Below are 24,200 nucleotides of genomic sequence, written 5' to 3' on the forward strand. Positions count from 1 at the left end.
AAGGAAGGAAGGAAGGAAGGAAGGAAGGAAGGAAGGAAGGAAGAAATAGAAAGAGAGAAAGAAACAAAGAGAGAAAGAAAAGAGAGATGAAGAAAGAGAGAAAGATAAAAGATAGATGGATAGATATAAAGATATATGTGTTCTTATGTTAACTATATACGTTTTATATATATATATATATATATGTATATATATATATATAATCAGGACACAGATTATAGTAATATATAAAATCTTACTATTATAAGTATATATATATCACTATAATCAGTGTTTTGTGGCTTAAGCCTGGCTCAAGAAACCAGATCAGAGACTATTTTAGGGAAACTTTGAAGAGTCAAAAAAAAAAAACCCTTTTCTTTGAAATAATCATCCTAAGAGCAGTTAGATGGCTCAGTGGTTAGAATTCCGGCCTGGAATTGGGAGGACCTGGGTTCAAATATGATCTCAGACACTTCCAACTATGTGACTGAACAAGTCACTTAACACCATATTCCTAGCCCTTGCCCTGCAATCTTTGGGTAGGGTTTAAAAAGAAAAAGAAATAATCATCTTAAAAGGTCACTAAAGCATAGGTCACAACATTTCTGTCAACCACCTATACACAGTAAACATTCAGTGAATGTTTATCGCCTTCTTAAAGATCATGAACTTTAGCTGACAGGGAATAGGGATTTTTTTTTTTTTTTTACATTTTTAAAATGTGCCCTTGTAGTCATAGTGAAAACTGAGCATATTTAAATATAGGTCATCTTGGTTAAGGATTCAGAGATCTAGGACTAGGAGGTCCTCAGAAGCCTCTTTCTTTTAAATAACAGGAAACTGAGGTGAAGGAAATTTAAGTGATTTGCCTATGATCAGAGAGATTACTTAGACCCAGTTTTTCTGATTCTAGTGGGTTTTCCACTATAACATGTTGCTATAGGCATAGATATATGTGCTGGACAATATTTATGCAGCTGTATTTATACAGGGAGGAAAATAGTTAAGGCAGATGTATTTAAGGACAGTGATTGAAAGGAGAAATTTTTGCACACTACCACTATACAAATGATTTTTTAAAATCATATGGTTGAAGGCCCAATAGTATGTTTACCTTTCTTTGTATCTTCAGCATTACATAGTAAATGCTTAATAAATACTTGTTGACTATTAACTGACAGAATAATTAATTTATATTTTGTCAGTGACCCACAAAATATTTTAAGACAAAAAGTCACTCCCAGAATGCGTCTATATTTTCAATAGAACAATCATTCTAGAATTGTTCCAGTTATAAATATTAGTCTAACTAATGATGCAATCATGCTACTATATAGACTGGCTGCAAGTTGTTGTTTTTCCAGAAAATTCTAGTCCAAACTATCCTCTAGAGATAGTCTTTATCTGTAAGTTATGCTTTCTAATACTTAAATACATTTGTAGAGCCATTATAAAATCAAAAGATAGTGAAAGGGTTGCATTTTACCTTTTTAAGAGATATTGAAATTTTCCATCGATGCAAATATTTATAGTTATGAAACCATACCTATATTTGTAGTTTTAAAATCAGACTGAGGCATTCACAAGCTTTTTTTCTTCTTTCTGATGCATATTTTGACCCAGTCACCCCCACCCCCACTGTCTATTGACAGACTGGTCTATTAAATGAAACCTTTCAAATGGACTTTGTCTGAATGCACAAAAGGAAAGAATGGACAAGGGACCAGATGACAGTTTGGACATTAAGAGTGTTTTACATGTAAAATCTATGTTAGATTGCTTACCATCTTAGGGAGGGGTGAGAGGGAGAAAGGGAGTGAAGGTGGGGAAGGAAGTAGAAAATTTGGAACTCAAAACATTTTTTAAAGTGAAAGTAAATATTTACATGTAAATAAAGACAAATAAAATATTTTTAAAACATGTATTAGTGTTGATCATCTCACCTTTCTATTTATTAGTGATAGACCTAGGCAATTAAGGGGAAAGACTGTTTTATTTATGTAGAGTGGCCTGAAGCTCCAAGCAACCCAGTGGGAGTAACTACAAAATAGAATTCCTTGGTGTGTCCTCTTGGTCAGACAATTAGAAAGCAGGCTACAGTGCTGCTTTTTATTGTCTCTCCTATAGCAGCCTTCCTATAACTTTTTTCTAGATAGCTTTCAATAGAACAGATCACCAATTATTGAATTGTCTTGGTCAATTCATTCCTGGGGTTATTCACAAGAAGTCAACAAGTAATTATTAAGCACCTCTGATGTGTCAGCCACTATACTAAACTCTAGGACACAAAGAAAAATTAAAAAAATAGTTTCTGCCTTCAAGGAGCTTACATTCCAATAAAGGAGACAAAACTATATATGTAATATACACATAAGTTAATGAATACATAAATAATGTATATTCGTAAGTATGACTAAATAGGATATGAATGCAGCCATTAAATTTTCTGCCTAATATTTAGACAATGACCAATAAGGACAATGATAGATAACATTTGAGCAACTAAAAATAAATGTTTAAATGATAGTTATTTTAATGATGAGAAAATTCATTATCTAGTGTGAAATTAGTTAACTAACTAATAGTATTAGTTAACTATTGGAATGACCACTTGTGAATGAAATTGAAACAAAAAGGAAAGAGGTAGAATGGCCAAATCCTCCCCCTGTTAACTTCTAATGACACTTAGGGTAGATTCAGAAAAGGGGTTAAATCCTACTTTATTATCAAACTCCAAGTCCTGAGGCAGATAAACTTGATGGTAATATTTTTGTTTAATTTTTAATTTTTTTAGTTTAAATTTTATTTTATTGATTAAGAAAAATTTTCCATGGTTACATGATTCGTGTTCTTTCCCTCCCTTCCTATAGCCAATGTGCAATTCCACTGGGTTTTACATGTGTCATTGATCAAGAACTATTCCCATATTATTAATATTTGCATTAAGGTGATTGTTTATAGTCTACATCCCCAATCATATCCCCATCAACCCATGTGATCAAGCAGTTGTTTTTCTTCTGTGTTTCTATTCCCACAGTTCATTTTCTGGATGTGGATAACGTTCTTTCTCATAAGACCCTCAAAATTGTCCTGGATCATTGCATTCTGCTAGTAGAGAAGTCCATTACATTCAATTGTGCCACAGGATATCTGTCTCTATGTTCAGTGTTCTCCTGGTTCTGCTCATTTCACTCTGCATCAATACCTAGAGGTTGTTCCAGTTCACATGGAATTCCTCCAGTTCATTATTTCTTTAAGCACAATAGTATTCCATCACCAGCATATGCCACAATTTGTTCAGCCATTCCCCAATTGAAGGTCATCCTTTCTTTTTCCAATTTTTTGCCACCATAAAGAGAGCAGCTATAAATATTTTGGTACAACTTTTTTTCCTTATTATCTCTTTGTGGTATAAACCCAGCAGTGGTATGGCTGGATCAAAAGGCAGATAGTCTTTTAAAGCCCTTTGGGCATAGTTCCAAATTGCCATCCAGAATGGTTGGATCTATTCACAACCCCACCAGCAATGTGTGCAGTTTGGAATTATTGTAAGCCTTGGGAGACTACATCTCCCAGGGATCCCTGCTACAACTTCCCCCAACGCCTCCTACTTCTTTTGTGGAAGGTGTTGGAGAAAATATAAAAGAGAAAGTTTGGCACCTTTTTGCTCTGTGCTAAGGCCAGGAGGCTGGCTGACTCTCTGATCCTGGACTCTCTCTACCCTGAGACCCCTTTCCCATATCTAGCCCTTTCCCTTTTCTAATTTGAATAAAAACCTAGCTATTCTAAACCCTAAGTTTGCTCTCTGATCTTTTATTTTAGCCCAGAAGGGCTCTGGTCAATTTCTCCCTGCTGGGGCTAGGGATCACTACCTTCCTTTCCCTTCCTCTACCTTCCTCTCTCCTTTCTCCCATCCATCCTTCCTTCTACCTCCCTCCCTTCACCCCCCTCACAAATGCATTAATATCCCAATTTTGTAACATCCTCTCCAATATTTATTACTTTCCTTTGCTGTCATTTTAACCATCTGCAATGTGTGAAGTGGAACCTCAGAGTTGTTTTGATGTGCATTTCTCTAATTATAAGACATTTAGAACACTTTTTCATGTGCTTATTGATAGTTTGGATTTCTTTATCTGAAAATTGACTATTCATGTCCCTTGCCCATTTATCAATTAGGAAATGGCTTGGTTTTTTTGTACAATTGATTTAACTCCTTATATATTTGAGTAATTAGACTTTTGTCAGAGGTTTTTGTTATAAAGATTTTTTCCCAATTTGTTGCTTCCCTTCTAATTTTTGGTTGCATTGGTTATGTTTATACAAAACCTTTTTAATTTAACGTAATCAAAATTATTTATTTTATATTTTGTAATTTTTTTCTAACTCTTGCTTGGTATTGAAATCTTTCCTTTCCCAAAAGATCTGACAGGTATACTAGTTTTTGTTCACCTGATTTACTTAAGGTTTCCTTCTTTATATTCAAGTCATTCACCCATTCTGAGTTTATGTTGGTGTAGAGTGTGAGATAGTGATCTAAACCTAATCTCTACCATACTGTTTTCCAATTTTCCCAGCAGTTTTTGTCAAATAGTGGGGTTTTGTCCCAAAATCTTGGCTGTATGGGTTTATCATACACTGTCTTGCTGAGGTCATTTATTCCAAGTCTATTCCACTGATCCACCCTTCTGTCTCTTAACCAGTACGATATTTTTTTGATGACCACTGCTTTAGAGTACAGTTTAAGTTCTGGTACTGCTAGGCCTCCCTCCTTCACTTTTTTTTTCATTAATTCCCTTGATAGTCATGATTTTTTATTCTTCCAAATGAACTTTGTTATAGTTTTTTTCTAATTCAGTAAAAAAGCTTCTTGGTAGTTTGATAGGTTTGACACTAAATAAGTAAATTAATTTGGCTAAGATTGTCATTTTTATTATGTTTCGTCCTACCCATAAGCAATCAATGTTTTTCCAATTGTTTAGATCTAGTTTTAATTGTGTGGTAAGTGTTTTGTAGTTGTATTCATATAATTCCCATATTTATTTTGGTAGATATGTTCCTAAGTATTTTATATTGTCTAGGGTGATTTTAAATGTAATTTCTCTTTCTAACTCTTTTTTTTTCTTTTTTAAATTTAAATTTGTTTGCTTGTTACATTAATTTAATAATTTTTATTTTTTAGAAAAGTTATCCATGGTTACATGATTCATATTATTACTTTCTTCTTCACGCCCCAATCTCCTCCCCACCCCCAGCCCCCAGTCAACACTCATTTCCACTGGTTTTAACATGTGTCATCAATCAAGACCTATTTCCAAATTGTTGATAGTTGCATTGGTGTGGTCGTTTTGAGTCTATATCCCCAATCATGTCCGCCTCAACCCATGTGTTCAAGCAGTTGTTTTTCTTCTTTATTTCCACTCCTGTAGTTCCTCTGAATGTGGGTAGCGTTCTTTTCCATAAATCCCTCAGAATTGTCTTGAGACTTTCTAACTCTTGCTGCTGAGATGTGTTGGAAATATATAGAAATGCTGATGATTTGTGTGAGTTTATTTTGCATCCTTCACATTTGCTAAAGTTGTTGATTATTTCCACTAGCTTCTTAGTTGATTCTCTAGGATTCCTTAAGTAGACCATCATATCATCTTCAAAGAGTGATAGTTTGGTCTTCTCATTATCTGTTTTAATACCTTCAATTTATTTTTTCTTCTCTAATTGCTACTGTTAGTGTTTCTAGTACCATGTTAAATAATAGAAGTGATAATGGGCATCCTTGTTTCACTCCTGATCTTATTGGGAAGGCTTCTAATTTATTCCCATTGCAGATGACGCTTGCTGATGGCTTTTTTAATGGATTAAAGGGGTTTTGATTGGGTAAATATAAAAATATTGGTCACCAGGGGAAAAATCCCTAATTAAGGAATAACCTCAAGTCAAAATTGACTTTTATGGAAATTTATTTACAATTGAGAAGAGGAAGAAGAAATAAGGAAATGAGAATCTAACACAGTAGGTAATTTGCTCTGTTTCCCTAGTTAATCCAGTTAGATCTAATTAACCCAAGGCCAGAAACTCAGAGGACCAGAGTCCCAGAGGGCCGGGGGGCTCCAGAGGTGAATGAAGCAAAAGCTTCAGTCACAAAGTCTCTATTAAAAGGGAAGTTCCTTAAGAGAAGTTCAGGAAGATTCAGTCTTTACACTCACCACATGGAATTCCAAAGGAAGATTTAAGAACAGTTTTACTAAGGTGTCAAGGTCCCAGCCAGCACTCCTCCTTGAACCAGAAGAACTCCTGACTCACTCAACTCTCTCTTTTTAAAGGGGTCACTTATGCATCACTTCCTGTGCCTTCCTCCTAGTTTGCATGTCCTATCACAAAAGTCTCTTCAGACTGCCCAGGAGGCAGTCAGTAATTTCTGATTTGTTACTCTAGCACTCGTGGGTTACAGACCACCCCAAAACAGAGATGTTTTCACCTTTGGTAATTAAATCTAAATGGGCAGAATAGATTTAATCTAATTATCACACTTTAAATATATACTGTGTATTATTTTTAGGAAAGGTCCTTCTATTCCTATAATTTCTAGTGTTTTCAATAGGAATAAGTGTAGTACTTTGTCAAAGGCTTTTTCTGCATCTATTGAGATAATCATGCAATTTTTGTTGGTTTTCCTAATATTGAACCATCTTTGCATTCCTGGTATAAATCCCACCTGATTATTCATAATGAATAATCCTCGAGATCACTTGCTGGAATCTTTTTGCTAGTATTCTATTTAAGATTTTTGCATCTATCTTCATTAAGGAGATTGGTCTGTAGTTTTCTTTCTCTGTTTTTGATCAGTCTGGCTTTGGAATAGTAACATATTTATGTCATAAAAGGAATTTGGTAGAACTCTTTCTTTACTTATTTTATCAAATAGTTTGTGTAGTATTGGGATTAGTTGTTCTTTAAATATTTGATAGAATTTACTTGTGAATCCATCTGGCCCTGGGGATTTTTTCTTAGGGAGTTCTCTGATGGCTTGTTCAAATTCTTTTTCTGATATGGGATTATTTAAGCATTCTATTTCTTCTTCTGTTAATCTAGGCAATTTACATTTTTGTAAATATTCATCTGTATCATCTAGATTGCTGTACTTATTGCCATATAATTGAGAAAAATAATTTTTAATGATTGCCTTGATTTCCTCTTCACTAGATGTAAGGTCTTCCTTTTCATATTTGATACTGTTACTCTGGTTTTCTTCTTTTCTCTTTTTTATTAGATTAAGCAGTACTTTGCCTATTTTATTTGTTTTTTCAAAGCACCAGCTTCTAGTCTTATTTATCAATTCAATAGTTCTTTCACTTTTGATTTTATTAATTTCTCCTTTAATTTTTAGGATTTCTAATTTAGTTTTTATCTGGGGATTTTTTTCTTTTTAAAACCCTTACCTTCCGTCTTGGAATCAATACTGAGTATTGGTTCCAAGGCAGAAGAGTGGTAAGTGCTAGACAATGGGAGTTAAGTGACTTGCCCAGGGTCACACAGTTTGGAAGTGTCTGAGGCCATATTTTAACCTAAGATCTTCTATCTCTAGGCCTGGTTCTCAATCCACTGAGCTACCCAGCTGCTCCCTATCTGGGGTTTTTAAATTTATTCATTTTCTAGTTTTTTAATTTGAACACCCAATTCATTGACCTCTGCCCTCTCTAATTAATTTCCCTATCTCTTTTAATCAGTTCTATTTTTACTTTGGCTTTGTCAGATATGATTGTGACTCCTACCTTCTTTTTCTCAGTTGATGCCCAATAGATTTTGCTTCAACCTTTTACCTTTACCTTGTGTGTCTACCTGCCTCATGTATGTTTCTTGTAGACAACATATGGTAGGATTTTGGTTTCTAATCCACTCTGCTATTTGCTTCTATTTTATGGGTGAGTTTATCACATTCACATTCAGAGTTATGGTTACCACCTGTGTATTCCCTAACATTTTGATTTCCTCTCCTAGTCCTGCCCTTTCTTCTTTCACTATTTCCTTCTATGCCAGAGGTTTGCTTTTAATCAGTCCCCCTAATCCCCACCCTTATTTTACTTCCCTTTCCACTCCCTCCCTTTTTATTCCCCTCTTATTTTTTTTATGGTCTATTAAATTCCCTCTACTCTCTCTTTCCCTCCCTTTTTGTACTCCCTGCCCTACTCCTCGGCTTGGTTTTTCTCTCTTCTTTTTTTCTCTTCTCAACTTCCCTGCAGGATAAGATAGAATTCAATACCCCAATGGATCTAGATGTTCTTCCCTCTCAGAACTGATTCCACTGAGAGTAAGGTTTGAGTATTATCTATTAGCACTCTCTTCCTTTCCTTCTTATACTAGTATTCTTCCCCTCCCCCTCCTATGTTAATCTTTGTGTGGTATAGGTTATCCTATTTTTCTTATTCCTTCAAGTTTCTCTTGGTGCCATCTTCTACCCTCCCTTTTTTCTTTTTTTGCATATCATCTTTTTTTTAAACCTTTAACTTCTGTGTATTGGCTCCTAGGTGGAATGGTAAGGGTGGGCAATGGGGGTCAAGTGACTTGCCCAGGGTCACACAGCTGGGAAGTGTCTGAGGCCAGATTTGAACCTAGGACTTCCCGTCTTTAGGCCTGACTCTCAATCCACTGAGCTACCCAGCTGCCCCTTTGCATATCATCTTAAACAACTTAGTACCCCAAGCTCTACCTGTGAATAATTCTTTCAATACTATAATAGTGAATATAGTTTTTGAGAGTTACAAATAACATTTTTCCATATAGGAATATAAACAATTTGACCTTATCGAAGCCCTTAAAGAAAAAAATAAAATAAATAAAAATTTTCCCCTCTATTTCTTATTTACCTTTTCATGCTTATCTTGATTTTTTAAATTTGGATATCAAAATTTCCATTTAGTTCTGGTATTTTCTTTGCAAATATTTGGAAATATTCTATTTTGTTGAATGCCCTTAATTTCCCCTGGAAGTATGTAGTCAATTTTGATGGGTAGGTGATCCTTGGTTGTAGCCCCAATTCCCTTGCCTTTCTGAATATCATATTCCAAGCCATGCCGTCCTTTAGTGTGGAGGCTGCCAGATCTTATGTAATCCTGATTGGTGCTCCCTGATAATTATCTCTTTCTGGCTTCTTGTAATATTTTCTCCTTAGCATGGAAGCTCCTGAATTTGGCTATTACACTTCTGGGGGTTGTCTTTTGAGAGTGTAGAAAGTGATCATTGGATTCTGTCAATGTCTATTTTGTCCTCTTGTTGAAGAACATTAAGACAGTTTTCTTGGATAATTTCTTGTGATATGATGTCAAGATTTCTGTATATTTCCAAGTTTTCTGGTAGGCCAATGATTCTTAAATTGTCTCTTCTAGATTTGTTCTACAGATCAGTAATTTTCTCAGTGAGATATGTCAGGCTTCCTTCTATTTTGTCATTCTTTTGACTTTGCTTTATTAATTCTTGCTGTTTTGTGAGAACATTAGCTTCTACTTGCCTGATTCTAGTCTTTAAAGACTGGTTTTCAGCTATGATTTTTTGATTTTCCTTATTGGTTTGGTCTGTTCCGCTTTTCATAGCTTCCAGCAGGTCATTTCTGGTCTTCAATTTGCTTATCATTTCATTTGATTTCTGGTTTTCTTTTTCCATGTGGGAAAATTTTAAACTGTTATTTTCTTTTTGAACTATTTCCCACTTTTCTTGCCAAGTGTCTTCTATCTTTCTCATAATCTCAAATCTGAGCTCCTCAAGAGCTTGTGACCAATTTCCATTATTTTTGGAAGATTTGGATGTGTTTACATGTTTGTTGTCTTCTGCTGTCTCCTCTGTAGTCTGGAGTTTTTCTGCATAAAAATTATCAAGGGTTAAGATTTTCTTCTTGGGTTTTTTGGTGGCTGTGGATTGTAGTTCTTAGATGTTGTTGGCCATTGTTTTGTTCCTTCCTGGTCAGGAGTCTGAGTGAGGAAGGTGGGCAACCTTTGTATTGAGCTCCAGAAAGGATTTTTCCCTGAGGCCATTTTTCAATTCTCCAAGGCCATGTCTGCTATGTGTAGCCCTGTGCTATCTCTGTGCCCAAGCTCCATGTTCCTCAGCCTCCTAGGAACCCAAGTCTCACTACTCTTAGGGATAAGTCTGTGGTGTCCTCAGCCATCCCCACCCCTTCCAGAATCTAGAGATTGCTCAGAACTTGCTCCGACTATGGTGCCATAGGTGGAGTGGGGGAGGGGTGGTGAGCTCACCCTTTGGTGGGAGTAATTTGGCCCCCTTTTAGCATGGAAATTGCCAAACTTAGCCTACCTTCAGTGCTGTACCCTACAGTGGAGCCCCTTCATTAACTTGATTTTGGTTTTGTCCTTTTGAGGCACTTTATATTGGTTGGTGGAGAAGAGAGGAAGAGTCTTGCTTCTACTCTAGGGCCATCTTAACCTGGAAGTAGATGGTAATCTTTTTAAAAAATCTCTTTTAATAAGATATCTTAGTGGTATTTTGATTATGAGGGTTATTACTGTCCTACTCACCACAAATACATATCCAATTGTAATTCTTGCTATGACCCTCAATTCAAAGTAGTCTCAGAAGTCTATAAGCTGGGTCAGACGGTTGGGAACATTAAGGTGCAGCTAAATCAGTCCAGAGGTCAAATGATCCATTGCAATCCATCTCAGAAAATGTACTTAGTGTATTGTGTTAGTTCCTGACATAGAAAATGAAGGCCACTGCTAATTGATTCAAGAAGTACTAACAGTTGACTTGATGATATCTTATTCATATTACAGTTGTTCCTCGATATATTGTGGTTCATTTATTGCAGCATCAATGAATTGCGGATTTTTAAAAAATATAAATCTAATTCTCTATCATATTTTTGCTATATCTCAGGATTTTGTGGATGAACACTGTACTGTACACAATGGAAATGAAGTATGCCACTACCGCTTGTGTAAGTTTGCCTACATGAGATTGTACATAGCACACTATTGGCTGATGAAAGGCAACCAACCACAATGCTATGGTCTTTATCCTGAGCACTGATTGGCTCAGAGACTGTAGCATCAGTCTGTTTGCTCTCTTGTTACTTCCTGGATTTTCATCTATCCCAGGGATCTCTGGAATGTAACTCCCACAATAGGTGAGGGATCACTGTATATATATACTGAATGGGATTTTCTCTTTCTAATATTTCATCCTTGTTTTGTTATTGGTTCATATATATTCTATTAACTTCATAGGTTTGCTTTATATTCTGCTATTTTCCTGAAACTATTAAAATTAATTTTTTTGCTGATTCTCTTGAGTTTTCTAAGTAAACCATTATCTCATCACCAAATAGACATTATTTTGGCTCCATTTTGTTTTGTTTTTTGCCTATCATTTCTTTTTCTTGTCCTATTGCTATCTCTAGTGTTTCTAGAACTATATTAAATAACAGGGGAGAGAGGAGGCATCTTTACTAACTGTTTTTATTGAGAAAACTTTTAAGGTTCCTCTGTTGCAAATAATAGTATCTTTTAGTTTTTAATGTATACCTTTTATCATATTAAAAAGTAGCCCTTCTGCCTATGCTTTATAAGGATTTTAGAGTATAAATGAATGCTGTCTTTTGTCAATAGTTTTCCTGCATTTACTGAAATTATCAGGTATTTTTGGATGCTTTTGATTTAATATGATTCATTAATGTGATTCATTAATTCCAAGAATTGTTTCCCAGATGTTAGATTATCCTTGTATCCTTGAATCCAATTGAATCATAGTGAACATTTTTCTGAGTAAATTGCAACAAGCTTTTAACTGGAATTGTATTTAAAATTTTTAATCAATATTCATTAGTGATATTGATATACAGTACACTAATAGAGTTGAGAATTTAGGATTTGGAAGAAAATTCAATTCACTCATGCATAATTCATATGATTATAAGAGAAATAAGATTTATAGATGTACAAAGCTTTCTTCTCTTCTACTGTAGAGACTTGATACTGTTTGCATCATCCAAGACTATGGATTTTAAATCAGATTATGCCACTGTTATCACTAGCCACAAAGAATCACTGATATTCTGAGTCATTCTCATTGTCACTTTCTAGAAAGATATTTCAGCAAACACCTTACAAAAACTTCATTAACAGAGTTTTCTAATCCTTCCCTTTAATACATATGCATGCACATGAATGCATGTGCACACACATACACACAGAGGCAAGCCCATTTAAATTCCAGACTTCTTACCTGCCACATAATCACCAAAGCCAACAGTGGTCAATGTGACAACCACAAAGTATATGGATTCCAAGGCCGTCCATCCCTCAATATACTTAAAAATGACCGCAGGAATTGTTACAAATACAATACAGCCTGCCAAGATGAATAGTATAGTTGAGATCACCCGGATCTTGGTCTGACTCACTTGCTTTTTCTATAAAAAGGAAAGAAGAGAAGAGGATAAATCAGTTTCATCATCTGTGATTTAAACATCAGACAGATCATGTCTTGTCAGTACCCTGAGCCATTTCACAACTGCTTCCTTCAAATAGATTTCCTACAATCAGATAATTCAAGAGTTGAAAGAGACATTAGAATCCATCAAATACAATTCTTATCAAAATATTAATACTCTCTACATCTCTGACTAATATTCATTCAGCCACACCTTGACTGTTTCTGGTGATGGAGAACTCACAAAGAAATCCATTCTCCTGGTGGACAGTTCCACCACCAATCAAAGACCATGTAGAGTAAATCTAATCGATTGACACAACAACTTTTCAAACATCTGATGAGAGTGAATACATCTTCTCCTTCCCAGAGTCCCTCTAATCTAAATTAAACATTTCCCTAATATTTTTCTTCAACTAGTAGGATTCCAAGAAGAATATATATTTATGTGCCATGTGTTCCTGTATTCTTTATGTAAAAATATGGTATCAATCTATCACTTATAGTATACAAAAAAGCATTTACTAAGCACGTTCTGTGTGCCAGGAACTTATGTTAGGGACTAGAGATACAAAGACAAAATAAAACTACTTGCCCTTAAGAAGTTTGCATTCTACTGGGATGACAACATGTACTTTAAGAAGTAGATAAATCACTAACGAAATCAGGAAAGGCCTCATGCAAAAAGGTGACCAACTTGTAATGGATTTATACTGATCCATCCATTCTTTCTTGCTAGATCTCCTTTGGTAACATTTGAGAAACCAGGTGAGGTTAAGTGCCATTAATGTTGAGGGGAAAAAGGAGGCACATCATCTACTTTAGCTTCAGGCACTAATCAATCGAGTATTTATATATTTTCTCATGCTATCATTGAAGTTTGTCATTTTAACATTAATTTTATTGAAAGAGAATTCATTAAAATGGTGTACAAGTAGTGTGAAACTATGCCCACAGGGCTATATAACTATGCATACCCTCTGATCCTGTAATACCACTATTGTATCTGAATCCCAAAGAGATAATAAAAAAGGGGAAAGGACCTACTGGTATAAAAATATTTATAGCAGCTCTTTTTGTGGTGGAAAAGAATTGGAAACTGAGGGAATGTCTATCAGTTGGGGAATGGCTGAACAAATTGTGGTACCTGTTGGTGATAGAATACTATTGTACTAGAAGAAATGATAAGTGAGATGATTTCAGAAAAAGCTGGAAAGATCTTCATGAACTGATACAGAATGAAATAAGCAGAACCAGGAGAACATTGTACATAGTAACAGCAATACTGTACAATGAGCAACTGTGAAGACTTGGCAATGCTCAGCAATGCAATGATCTGGGACAATCCTAAAAGGCATTATGGGAATGCTATCCACTTTCAGAGAAAGAACTGTTGAAGTCTGATGGATGTGGATTAAAGCATCAGATCAGTGTATTTATGGTTTTATTTGAGGGGTTTGGTTTTGTATGAGTATGCTCTTATAAGAATGATCAATAGGGGCAGTTGGGTAGCTCAGTGGATTGAGAGTCAGGCCTAGAGACAAGAGGTCCTAGATTAAAATCTGGCCTCAGACACTTCCCAGCTGTGTGACCCTGGGCAAGTCACTTGACTCCCATTGCCCACCCTTACCACTCTTCCACTTAGGAGCCAATACACAGAAGTTAAGGGTTTAAAAAAATAAAATTAAAATAAAATAAATAAAGAATGATCAATATGGGAATATATTTCACATGATAATAAAAAGAAAATAAAAGAAAAAATGGTACATGAGTGTTATTGCTAATTAAATTAGACAAGGCAGCCTTGTCTCAAGAGTCAAGTACCACTCTAATACAAACTATCAGGATGACCCAACCACTCAGTGGATATAAGAGTTACTCTCAAGGCAGAAAGACAGAGGATTACCAGCACAAAACATTATATACTCTGTCAAACATGGATGTTTTTATTTTTCCTGCTTTGTTATAAGAAAAGTCAAAAGAAATAAGAAAACATACTTTAAAAAAACAAAGTAGAAAAATAAATCAACTTGTTATTCAAAGTTGAAAAATATAATAAAGTTAGAGAGTTGGATTAGATGATTTCCAATATTTATTCAAGCAATTTTTTGTGGTTCTTCTATTGGAAAGAAAAACTTAAAAGATGTCTGTCCAGATAAGACTATTCCTATTTGGTCAGATTCATAAATGCTTTGCAGAAATGCTCAAGAAAGAGCAACTAACCAATTCATCCATCAAAATGCTTGCTGAGAGGACGATTATATCTTAGAAGTGTAAAGTTATATGATTTGATTTTCCAAAATCCCCCTTCATTCTTTCTTTCTTTCCCTTTTCCCTTATTCCTAACAAAGAAGTCTTCCTAATATTTTACAATGAAAATATTTATGGAAAACATGAGTTATGAAGAATTTTCTGTGTCTATTTCACAAAGCATATTATTTTATGTGCCTGAAATTGTCATAATCTCCCTAGATATATTCAATATTGAAATAAGATGGATATTTTCAAGCAGTAGCTGAGAATAGCAGAATATCTGTTTGGCCCATATCATTCCTGCTAGTTCTTCTTGATCTATAATCCTAAAATGATACTCAAAAAGAAATCTTGATCATCTTCATTAAAAAGGAGATGTATTTAAGACTTAATAAATTACTCAACATTTATCAAGGTCTGGGGAGAATGATTTATGACAAAGAATTTGCCAGATTAACTAAAATAAATTGTAATAAATATATATCCACTTAGCAGTTAAACATGGCATTGATGTAGACTCATTTTGAAAAACAATGACTACCAAAAAGAAACAATAACTTATTTTGCATGGTGCTTTAATGTTTCCACAAAGTTTTTACATTTCATTTGAATCTCACAACAACCCTATAAGGAAGTAAAATCAGACTTTCTCCCCATTTCTAAAAGTAATAACCAGGATGAGGTAAATGAGACTTTGCCTCTAGACACCAACATGGTGGAGGCAGGGCAGATTGTGTACTCTTCACCCCAAGTACCACCATCCCTAAACTCGTCCTGTTACTCCACTGCCCTATATGAACATAGCTTTCCTTTGCAATGATTCCCTCCTTGCCCCTCTCCTAATAGCTACTCAATTCTTTTTGCCCCAGGTAAACATATTCTGAGTTAAAGTATTACCCATAATACAAATCAAGAAAGTGAGGCCTGGAGAAATAAAGTACCCAAAATCATGGAGCAAGGCAGAGTCAAGATTTGAGCCCAGACCTTATGATTCCAACTCCAGTACTCATCTCAAGGTATAAAAGACATGATAAATATAGGATAATTTTTCCCTCGGGCCATAAATTTTATTGGGAAAGTTGCTGAGCTTGCTTAGAAGTGAAGAACTCTTTTTATTTGACCTTAAAAAAACTTCTGCCATGGACTTCATCATACTAAAACCACAGTGTTTTATTTGCCAAGTGAACTCTAATTACTAGCAATGGTAACATCATTTTATTTTCTTCCACAAATCTTCCTCAAATACATAATGAAATTAAAATTAATTAGATGTTTGGGAGACACTTGTTAAGTAATAAATTAGGACCTGAATGCAATCTAAATCTAAATGAGGCTAAGGCTTGCAAAAGAGAGTTACAGGTATAAAGGAAGCTAACATCATTCCCCAAACTCATCAAGACAACAGAAAAGAAGACCATAGGGCAAAACATCTGGGGGAAATTGTAGAAAGGATTAGATTACTGCTTAGACTCTTGATTATCCATTTTGTGGATTATCTGCTCAAGGACTAATAGTTCACATTTGAATTGCACTTCCCTTACAATAATGCTGAGATGCAGATAGCACTAGTATTATTATTCCCGCTTTATAGATAAAGAAATCAAGACTTAGAGACTTTAGGTAATTCATTCACTATCATACAAGTAGTCAATGTCACAGCCAAGACTCAAACTCAGGGCTCCTAATTCTAAGTTCAGTCATTTAACTATGCAGTAAAATTTTATCATCATAATTTTTCCTTTACCCCAATATCCAGCAAAAATTCTAAACTAACAATGGTTGGTTCAAATGGCATCTGCTCAGGAAATAGAAAGAAATTTAAATAGCATATTTTTAAAGAATTAGGAAGCTATATCTGTTGTATATATTACCAATTTCTATTTATAATACCTGCAAACATACTTGAATGTCCACTATCACCATGCTAATTCAGCCCCTCAATTACATTTCAACTACCTTTTTCAATAGTTTCCTAATTGTTTTCTATGAATCACTTCACTCCAACCTACTGAATAAAGTCCAAAATCCTTAGTCTGACATTCAAGGTCTTTCTCTTTTTGGTCCCAACAGAGCCATAACTAGTAATTCTTTACCCCCAACAGAGAGCTCAAATCATATGTGGGTTGAGGAAGAAATGTACCCGTTAATCAATTTTTAAGACAAATTTAGAAGGGAAAAAAATACAGGCAAGGAACTCTAGAACATAGGCTTCATGGAAGGGAGTGGAACATACAGACCCCTTTACTTACTGTTCCTGTGGGTAGAAAAGATGAGTAAGAGACAGGATGAGATAGTCCAGGAAGGAAATCATCTGGGACAAAGGAACCAGGATGAGGAAATTGAGAGCTTCCTATATTGTTTTTGTTTTTAGTCTTTGTTCAAACATTCATTTTTTTTATTTTAAACCCTTAACTTCTGTGTATTGACTTATAGGTGGAAGAGTGGTAAGGGTAGGCAATGGGGGTCAAGTGACTTGCCCAGGGTCACACAGCTGGGAAGTGTCTGAGGCCGGATTTGAACCTAGGACCTTCTGTCTCTAGGCCTGGCTCTCAATCCACTGAGCTACCCAGCTGCCCCCACAAACATTCATTTTTTAAATTGAGTTCTAAATTATATCCCTCCCTCCAACCCTAACTCCACCAATGAGAAGGAAAAGAAAATGATGCCCATTATACATGGAAAGTCATGCAAATATATTTCCATATTAGCCATGTACAAAGAAAAAAAGTGAAAAAGAGTTTCAATCTGCACACTCTCTGGAAGTGGATAGCATCGTTCATCAAGAGTCCTTTGGAATTGATCAGGATAGCTTAGTCTTTTACATTATTAAATGATCATTATTAAAATATTGTGATTACAGTGTTCTCTTGATTCTCCTCACTTCTGTTGTATTAAAAGGAGGCTCCTACTATCTATTAGATGTATATGTAGATGGAATACAGAGAGAGAATAGGAAGGCACTTTTTTATAACAATTGCCCAGGCAGGATCCTTTAGGTCAATGTATGTTATCGCTTCAGGACCCACCTGGGGTTAATTGATATTAATTATTGGGCTCTTCAGCTGGGTAACGTTGGTAATCTGACTCTGTGACTCCCTTCCCAAATAAATTTTGAATAATTAATTCAGGGAGGTACTTTAAAACTTTGAATATATTTGGCAAAGAAGGATAATGGTATGGGATAGAGGTATTGGGAGACCCTACTTTAAATTGATAATAATGAATCTCTAACTGCAGGCAAATGAAGGAATCAAGATGATAGCTTCTCTCTGGTACAGCCTAGCCAGGGCTAAACCAGAGCAGGCAAACTGCTGGATAATCTTTCAGCTTCTTCTTCACTAGATGTTAAGCCTAATCAGTTGAGATATCCAACCCTTTACCACCCTCTTCTTCTTCTCCTGCCCACTTCCCGGATCCCTCCCGGGCCCTGGGAAGCCTAGATAACTAAGATGATGGACTTCCTAATATGTAGGGGCAGTAGAATCAGAGATGGTGGTCTGATACAGGTTGATGATGATACAGGAAACACAGGAGGAGCTTGCAGGGTTGAGTTTGCAAGTCTCTATTTCCCCAAAGACCAGGATCCATTCATCTCCAGCCTCAGGGACAGGCAAAGACCCCAGAACCTCTCCCAGTGCCCTCTCCTGTGTCCGCATGCCTCTCTGAGAACATTCTGACATCCAACTGATCCACCTGTCAATCACCGAGTGAAACTTCAAGCTCCCAGAGATTCAATATAACACTTCATATAAGTCTCCTGAGATTTTTCTGAATCTATCCTTATTGTATAGTAAAGCTTCCTATTTTAGCTAGTTTTAGACAATAAGGTGTTAATCTCAGTTGTTTCTGTAATATAGGAGTTCAAGTGTTGCCCTAACCTTAATTTCCCTGAGACAAGCTCCTATTACTCCACTCTACTTAGAGCTGTAGCCCACCTTTCTTTTCCAAATACTACTCCTATGTTCTGTTCCCCAAATATGCCCCCATGATTTTTTGCCCCTTTCCTTTTGCTCTCTATATTTCCTCTGTCTGTAATGCTCTCTTTCTCACCTCTCTTCCCCCCTCGAACAATTTCAGTTCCACTAGTGCAGTCTCAAGCTTGAAAGCCTAACAAGTGTCACTTCCTCTATGCCTCCTGAAATTCTCTCAGCAATAAGTAATTCATTCCTCCTGTGAATTATTATAACACTTTGGACCGTGGGTAAGTCATTTAAACCTTGTAGGCATCAGCTATAAAATGAAGGTGCTGGATTTGACAAACTCCAAAGGACCTTCCCATTCTAGTACCAGTAGACTGTATGATCTGATCTCTCATTTTTCTTTCAAGTTATATCCAATATGGGAGCAGCTAGATGGCTCAGTGGATTGAGAGCCAGACCTAGAGAGGGAGGTCCTGGGTTCAAATCTGACCTCAGATACCTAGTTATATGACCCTGGGCAAGTCACTTAACCCCCACTGCCTGACCTTTACCTCTCCTCTGCCTTGGAGCAAATACACATATTAATTCCAAGACAGAAGATAAGGTTTGGTTTGGTTTTTAAAGCTATATCCAACATTAGGGACAGTTAGGTAGTATAGAGGATAGAGCACAAAGTCTAGAGTCAGAAGGACTTAATCTGGCTCAGATACTTCTTAGCTATGTGTCCCTGGGCAAGTCATTTAACCCTGATTGGCTAGCTCTTACTGCTCTTCTGTTTTAGAACTGATACTATAACTGAGGGTAAAGGGTTGTTTTTACAGTTATATCCAACAACAGAAGTGTTTATGTGTATATTTTATTTTTCCTTCTGGACTATAAGCTCCTTGAGGGTAAGGATCATGTCTTATTCATCTTTTTTTTATTTCCCCACCCCAGTGCTTGGCACATTAGCAGGTGCTTAAAAAATTCTTCAATTGACTCCCAGTCCTGTACAATAAACATTAAACATTTCTCCCATGTATTAGGCACCAGAAATCTAAAGATAGAACAAAAAGGTCCCTGTCTTCAAGGTTGTATACATAAGCACTACTAAATAAATGAGGATCAAATGAGATATCATGGATAAATTACTTTGCAAACCAGAGTTTTAACAATGCTAGTTGTTTGTCGTACACAGTAACTGAAACACTGTGCGACAATCAAATGTGATAGACTTTGCTACTCTCAGCAATACAGTGATCCAGGATAATTCTGAGGGACTTAAGACAAAGAATGCTATCCTTCCCTAGAGAAAGAACTGTTGGAGTAGAAATGCAGATTAAAAAATGATTTTTGATTGTTTACATAGGTACATGGTTTTAAAGGATTACTCTATTACAACAATGAACAATATGGAAATAGGTTTTGAGTGATAATACATGTATGACCCAGTGGAATTGCTTGTCAACTAGGGGACGGGGAAGGGAAGAGGGGAGGGAGACAGTATGAATCATGTAACCTTGGAAAACTTAAATTTGGTGTAAAATTTGTTTCTGGAATAAAATAAGGACAATTTTTTAAATGGAAAAAATAAATGCTAGTTGTTATTGTTTTTAGTTGATCATCTATGGTTCTGGCTATTCCACCTTTCTGCTCTCCACCATGATGCAGAAAGAGCTGATAAGAATATCACAGACTTAATGAATTTTTTTAGATAAAGCAACAAGTTTATCTCAGAAATTCTTCTCGGTATCATCCAGGTCACACATTTATATTGCCTCTACAGTGGTTTCATTTTCACAGCATAATATTGTCTAAATATTTTTCCAATGTTACCAGTTCTGGAGCCAATACTGATATCCACTGTTGAGAAATACTCCACGATCTTTAGCCTTGTATTTTACCCCTTTGTTTCTAGATCATTGTTCCCTCTCCAGTCACTCTCATAATAGACACATCCTCCTCTTTCTTTTAATTCCCTCTTTTTCAGCAAGAAAACATGATTCTTTTTCTTCCTTTCTTCTTCTATTATGCTGGCTATATCAACTGAGTCTATTCACAATCTCTGAAGCATTTCTATTTGCCCTTCTATTAATTTTCTCTGCCCTCCTCCCTTACAGCTTTTCATTATCCTTCTGAAACTACAGGGAATTGCAGATGATACACTAGATATTAGCATCTGACTAAGGCATTGCTCTGATAGGCAGTGAGCTTTCATCTCATTTCACTACCCCTCTCACCCTCACTCTCTCTATCTCATTCACCACAGGCAGAACTCTGCTTTTTCCATGCAGTGATGTTGCTAGGCAGATTCACCTCCATTTACAAGGGAACAAGGAGAAGAAAGCTTCTCAAAAGCCAAGCTCTGACTGAGCTTAAATATCCTTGGACAAAAAATTAAAAGAGAATGTGTCCAAAACTGACTTCGTGATCTTTTTCCTGAAGCCTGTTCCCTTGTCTGACTTTACTGTTTATGTCAAGATCACCAGCAGTCATCCAACCTTCTAAAGGATCATTGATTTAGAGCCAAGAGGCACCTTAGGGGACATCTTACCTAACCCTCTGTCTAGTTAGAAATTCTTGTACCTTGGACAGCGTTCCCCAGAATTCCTTTCATCTCCCAGCATCTCTTTCCCTGCGTCTCCCCATGTTCGTATCTTCATGTTATTGTTTATAAGTTCTGTGACTCTGCCTCTCTCTTCTCTCACAACTGGGGCTGGGTTAGCTAACTTTTTAAAACTTTAGTTATTATTAATAAACTTTATAAAATATAATAGTTATTGTATATTAATTTTAATCTTTACACCTCTCATTCTATAGATGGAGAAACAGAAGCCAAGGGGTTAAGTGACTTGAACAGATTGGACACAAAAAGATATGTTCAAATCCCTGGTGTTTCTTTAATCACTTCTTCTCCCTCACCTTTCATATCCAATCAGTTTCCATTATAGATAGATTCCACCTCTATAGCCTTTCAATCTCCCTTCCTCTCTCATGAGAGGAATTCATCTCATGAACTGTAGCCTAATCCTATACCCTCTTTTTATTTTTTAAACTTTGCAAATGGCTCTGTTTATTTTTTCCACATTATTATTTTTTAGAATATTTTTCCATGGTTACATGATTCATGTTCTCTCCCTCCCTTCTTCTCTACCCCCTCTCAGAACTGACAAGCAATTCCATTGTTCTATACATGCCTTATTGTTTAAAACCTATTTCCGTATTATTCATATTTGTAATAGAGTAATCTTTTAAAAACCACAATCCTAAGTTATATGCCCATATAACCAAGTGATAAATCATATGTTTTTCTTCTGTATTTCTACTCCCTTATTTTTTTCTCTAGATATATGTGGATAGTGTTTTTTCTCATAAGTTCTATGGGATTGTTCTTGATTGTTGCATTGCTATTAGTAATCAAGTCTATTACATTTGATTGTTCCACAAGATTTCACTTTCTGTGTACAATGTTCTCTTGGATCTGCTCATTTCACTCTGCATCACTTCATGGAGGTCTTTCCAGTTCATATAGAAATCAAGCAGTTCATCACTCCTTATAGTACAATAGTATTCCATCACCACCATATACTACAATTTGTTCAGCCATTCCCCAATTGAGGGATGCTCTCTCGTTTTCCAATTTTTTGCCACCACAAAAAGTGCAGCTATATTTTTGCACAGACATTTTTTTACCTCTTTGGGGGTACAAATCCAGTATTGCCTCTTTTTAAAAAAATATTCCTACCTTCCATCGTAGAATCAATATCGTGTATTGGTTCCAAGGCAGAAAAGTTTTAAGGACTAGGCAATGGGGGTCAAATGACTTTCCCAATCACATAGTGTCTATGAAAAGTCTTCCAGTTTCCAATCTCTTCCTTTTCTGTCCCCTTCCTTTTTCCTTTTTCTTTTTAACATCTACCTTCTGTCTTAGAAATCAATCTGTATTGGTTTTAAGGCAGAAGAGTGATAAGGGCTAGGTAAAGGGAGATAAGTGATCTGCCCAGGGTCACACAACTAGAAAGTGTCTGAGGCCAAATTTGAACCCAGGACTTCCCATCTCCGGATATGAATCTCAATTCACTGAGTCACCTACCTGCCCCCCCTTTATTTATTCTTTACATTATTGCCATATTAATCTTGCTTATGCATTGATATGATCCTATATGTCCATTGCCCAAAAATATTCAATAGCTCCCTATTGTATATCAAATAAAATGCAAACCCTTTTGTCTGTCATTTAAGGCCCTTCACACTTTGGTGCCACTTTGCCTTCACAACATCTTACCCCACCACCATCAAGTACTCTAACATCTAGGCATTTTAAAATATTGGCTTTCCCTTAAATATGGTCTGCTCTTTCCTATTTCAATTATTTTAAATTATGTCATTTCCTTTGCTGGTGTATCTTGCTCACTCTTTTTTTCTGTTGAATTTCCACTGATTCTTTCAGTTAAACTCAATCCAATTAAAATAATTGGGAATTATGCAAAGAAAATTACTAAATGGCATATCCTTTAACCCAGAAATTCCACTTCTAGGCATATACTCCAAAGGGATGATTGATAAAAAGAAAATCAACATATATAACAAAATACTGATAGAGTAGAACTTTTTGTGTACCAAAGAATAAATTAGATGTCCACCAATTGGAGAATGGCTAAGAAAACTATAAAACATGAATGTTCCCAAACCCACAGTGTAGAGAAGTGGAAAATTCATGAGTATAGAATGTTATGTATATTTTTGGAACTTTTTGATATATTGATTGATTTCTGATAGCTGTTTTTTCCTTTTACTAAAAAAATTCTTTGTTATATAGAACAACTCTTTATGAGAGGAGTGGGATAGGAAAAATATATGATGAAATTATGCAAAACAAAAATAAAAGATAAGAATAAAATTTTATTTTTAAAAAATCAACCTAAATCCATCACTTCCTTAAGGATTTTTCTGAGTCTCTTGGTAAAGACCTTCCTTCTGCTTCCTTCACCTAAATAGCACATGATAGGTTTGGTTGTTTTTTTTTTAACCCTTACCTTCTGTCTTGGTATAAATTCTAAGACAGAATAGAGGCAAGGGCTAGGCAATCAGGGTTAAGTGACCTTTCCCAGAGTCATAGCTAGGAAGTGTCTGAGGCCAGATATGAACCCAGGTCTTCCCAACTCCAGACCTGGCTCTCTGTCTAATGTGCTTCCTAGCTGCCCCACTTCATTGGTTTTTAATGCACTTTCACATTTTTTTAAGTTAATGCCTTTTGTTTCTAAAACTGCCATTTCCCTATAACTTCCCCGCCCCCCTCCCCAGAATTTGGACCCTCTCTTATAACAAAGATAAGCAAAACCAACTGATACAGCAACATTTTTTCAGCATATACTACATTCTCCACCCAAAGCTCCCTTCTTCTCAACTGAGAGAAGATGCAGGTAGGTATCTTCTCTGGGACTAAGTCTTGTCATTACAGTTCATCAGAATTGTACTGCTATTTACTCTTTTTTTCCTCTTTTATTTTCATTTTTTTGAATACTGTTTATTTTGTGTTTCAAATATTTTTGTGTGATCTCTATAAGGTCATGGGCTATGATGTTTCTAACTGTGTACCTGTACCCTCAGCCATACCACAGAGTGCTC

At 35.8% G+C, this 24,200-nt stretch overlaps 1 protein-coding gene across 1 annotated transcript in view; it reads right to left on the bottom strand.

Moving 5' to 3' along the window:
- KCNK10 (potassium two pore domain channel subfamily K member 10) overlaps positions 1-24,200 on the bottom strand; it is a 190,885-nt gene that overhangs the window by 13,217 nt on the left and 153,468 nt on the right. The window contains exon 5 of the mRNA XM_044662122.1: positions 12,214-12,400. Coding sequence (XP_044518057.1) covers positions 12,214-12,400 — 187 coding nt within the window. The remainder of the gene's footprint in view (positions 1-12,213; positions 12,401-24,200) is intronic.

Source organism: Gracilinanus agilis, chromosome 2 (assembly GCF_016433145.1).
Source record: "Gracilinanus agilis isolate LMUSP501 chromosome 2, AgileGrace, whole genome shotgun sequence".
NCBI lineage: Eukaryota > Metazoa > Chordata > Mammalia > Didelphimorphia > Didelphidae > Gracilinanus > Gracilinanus agilis.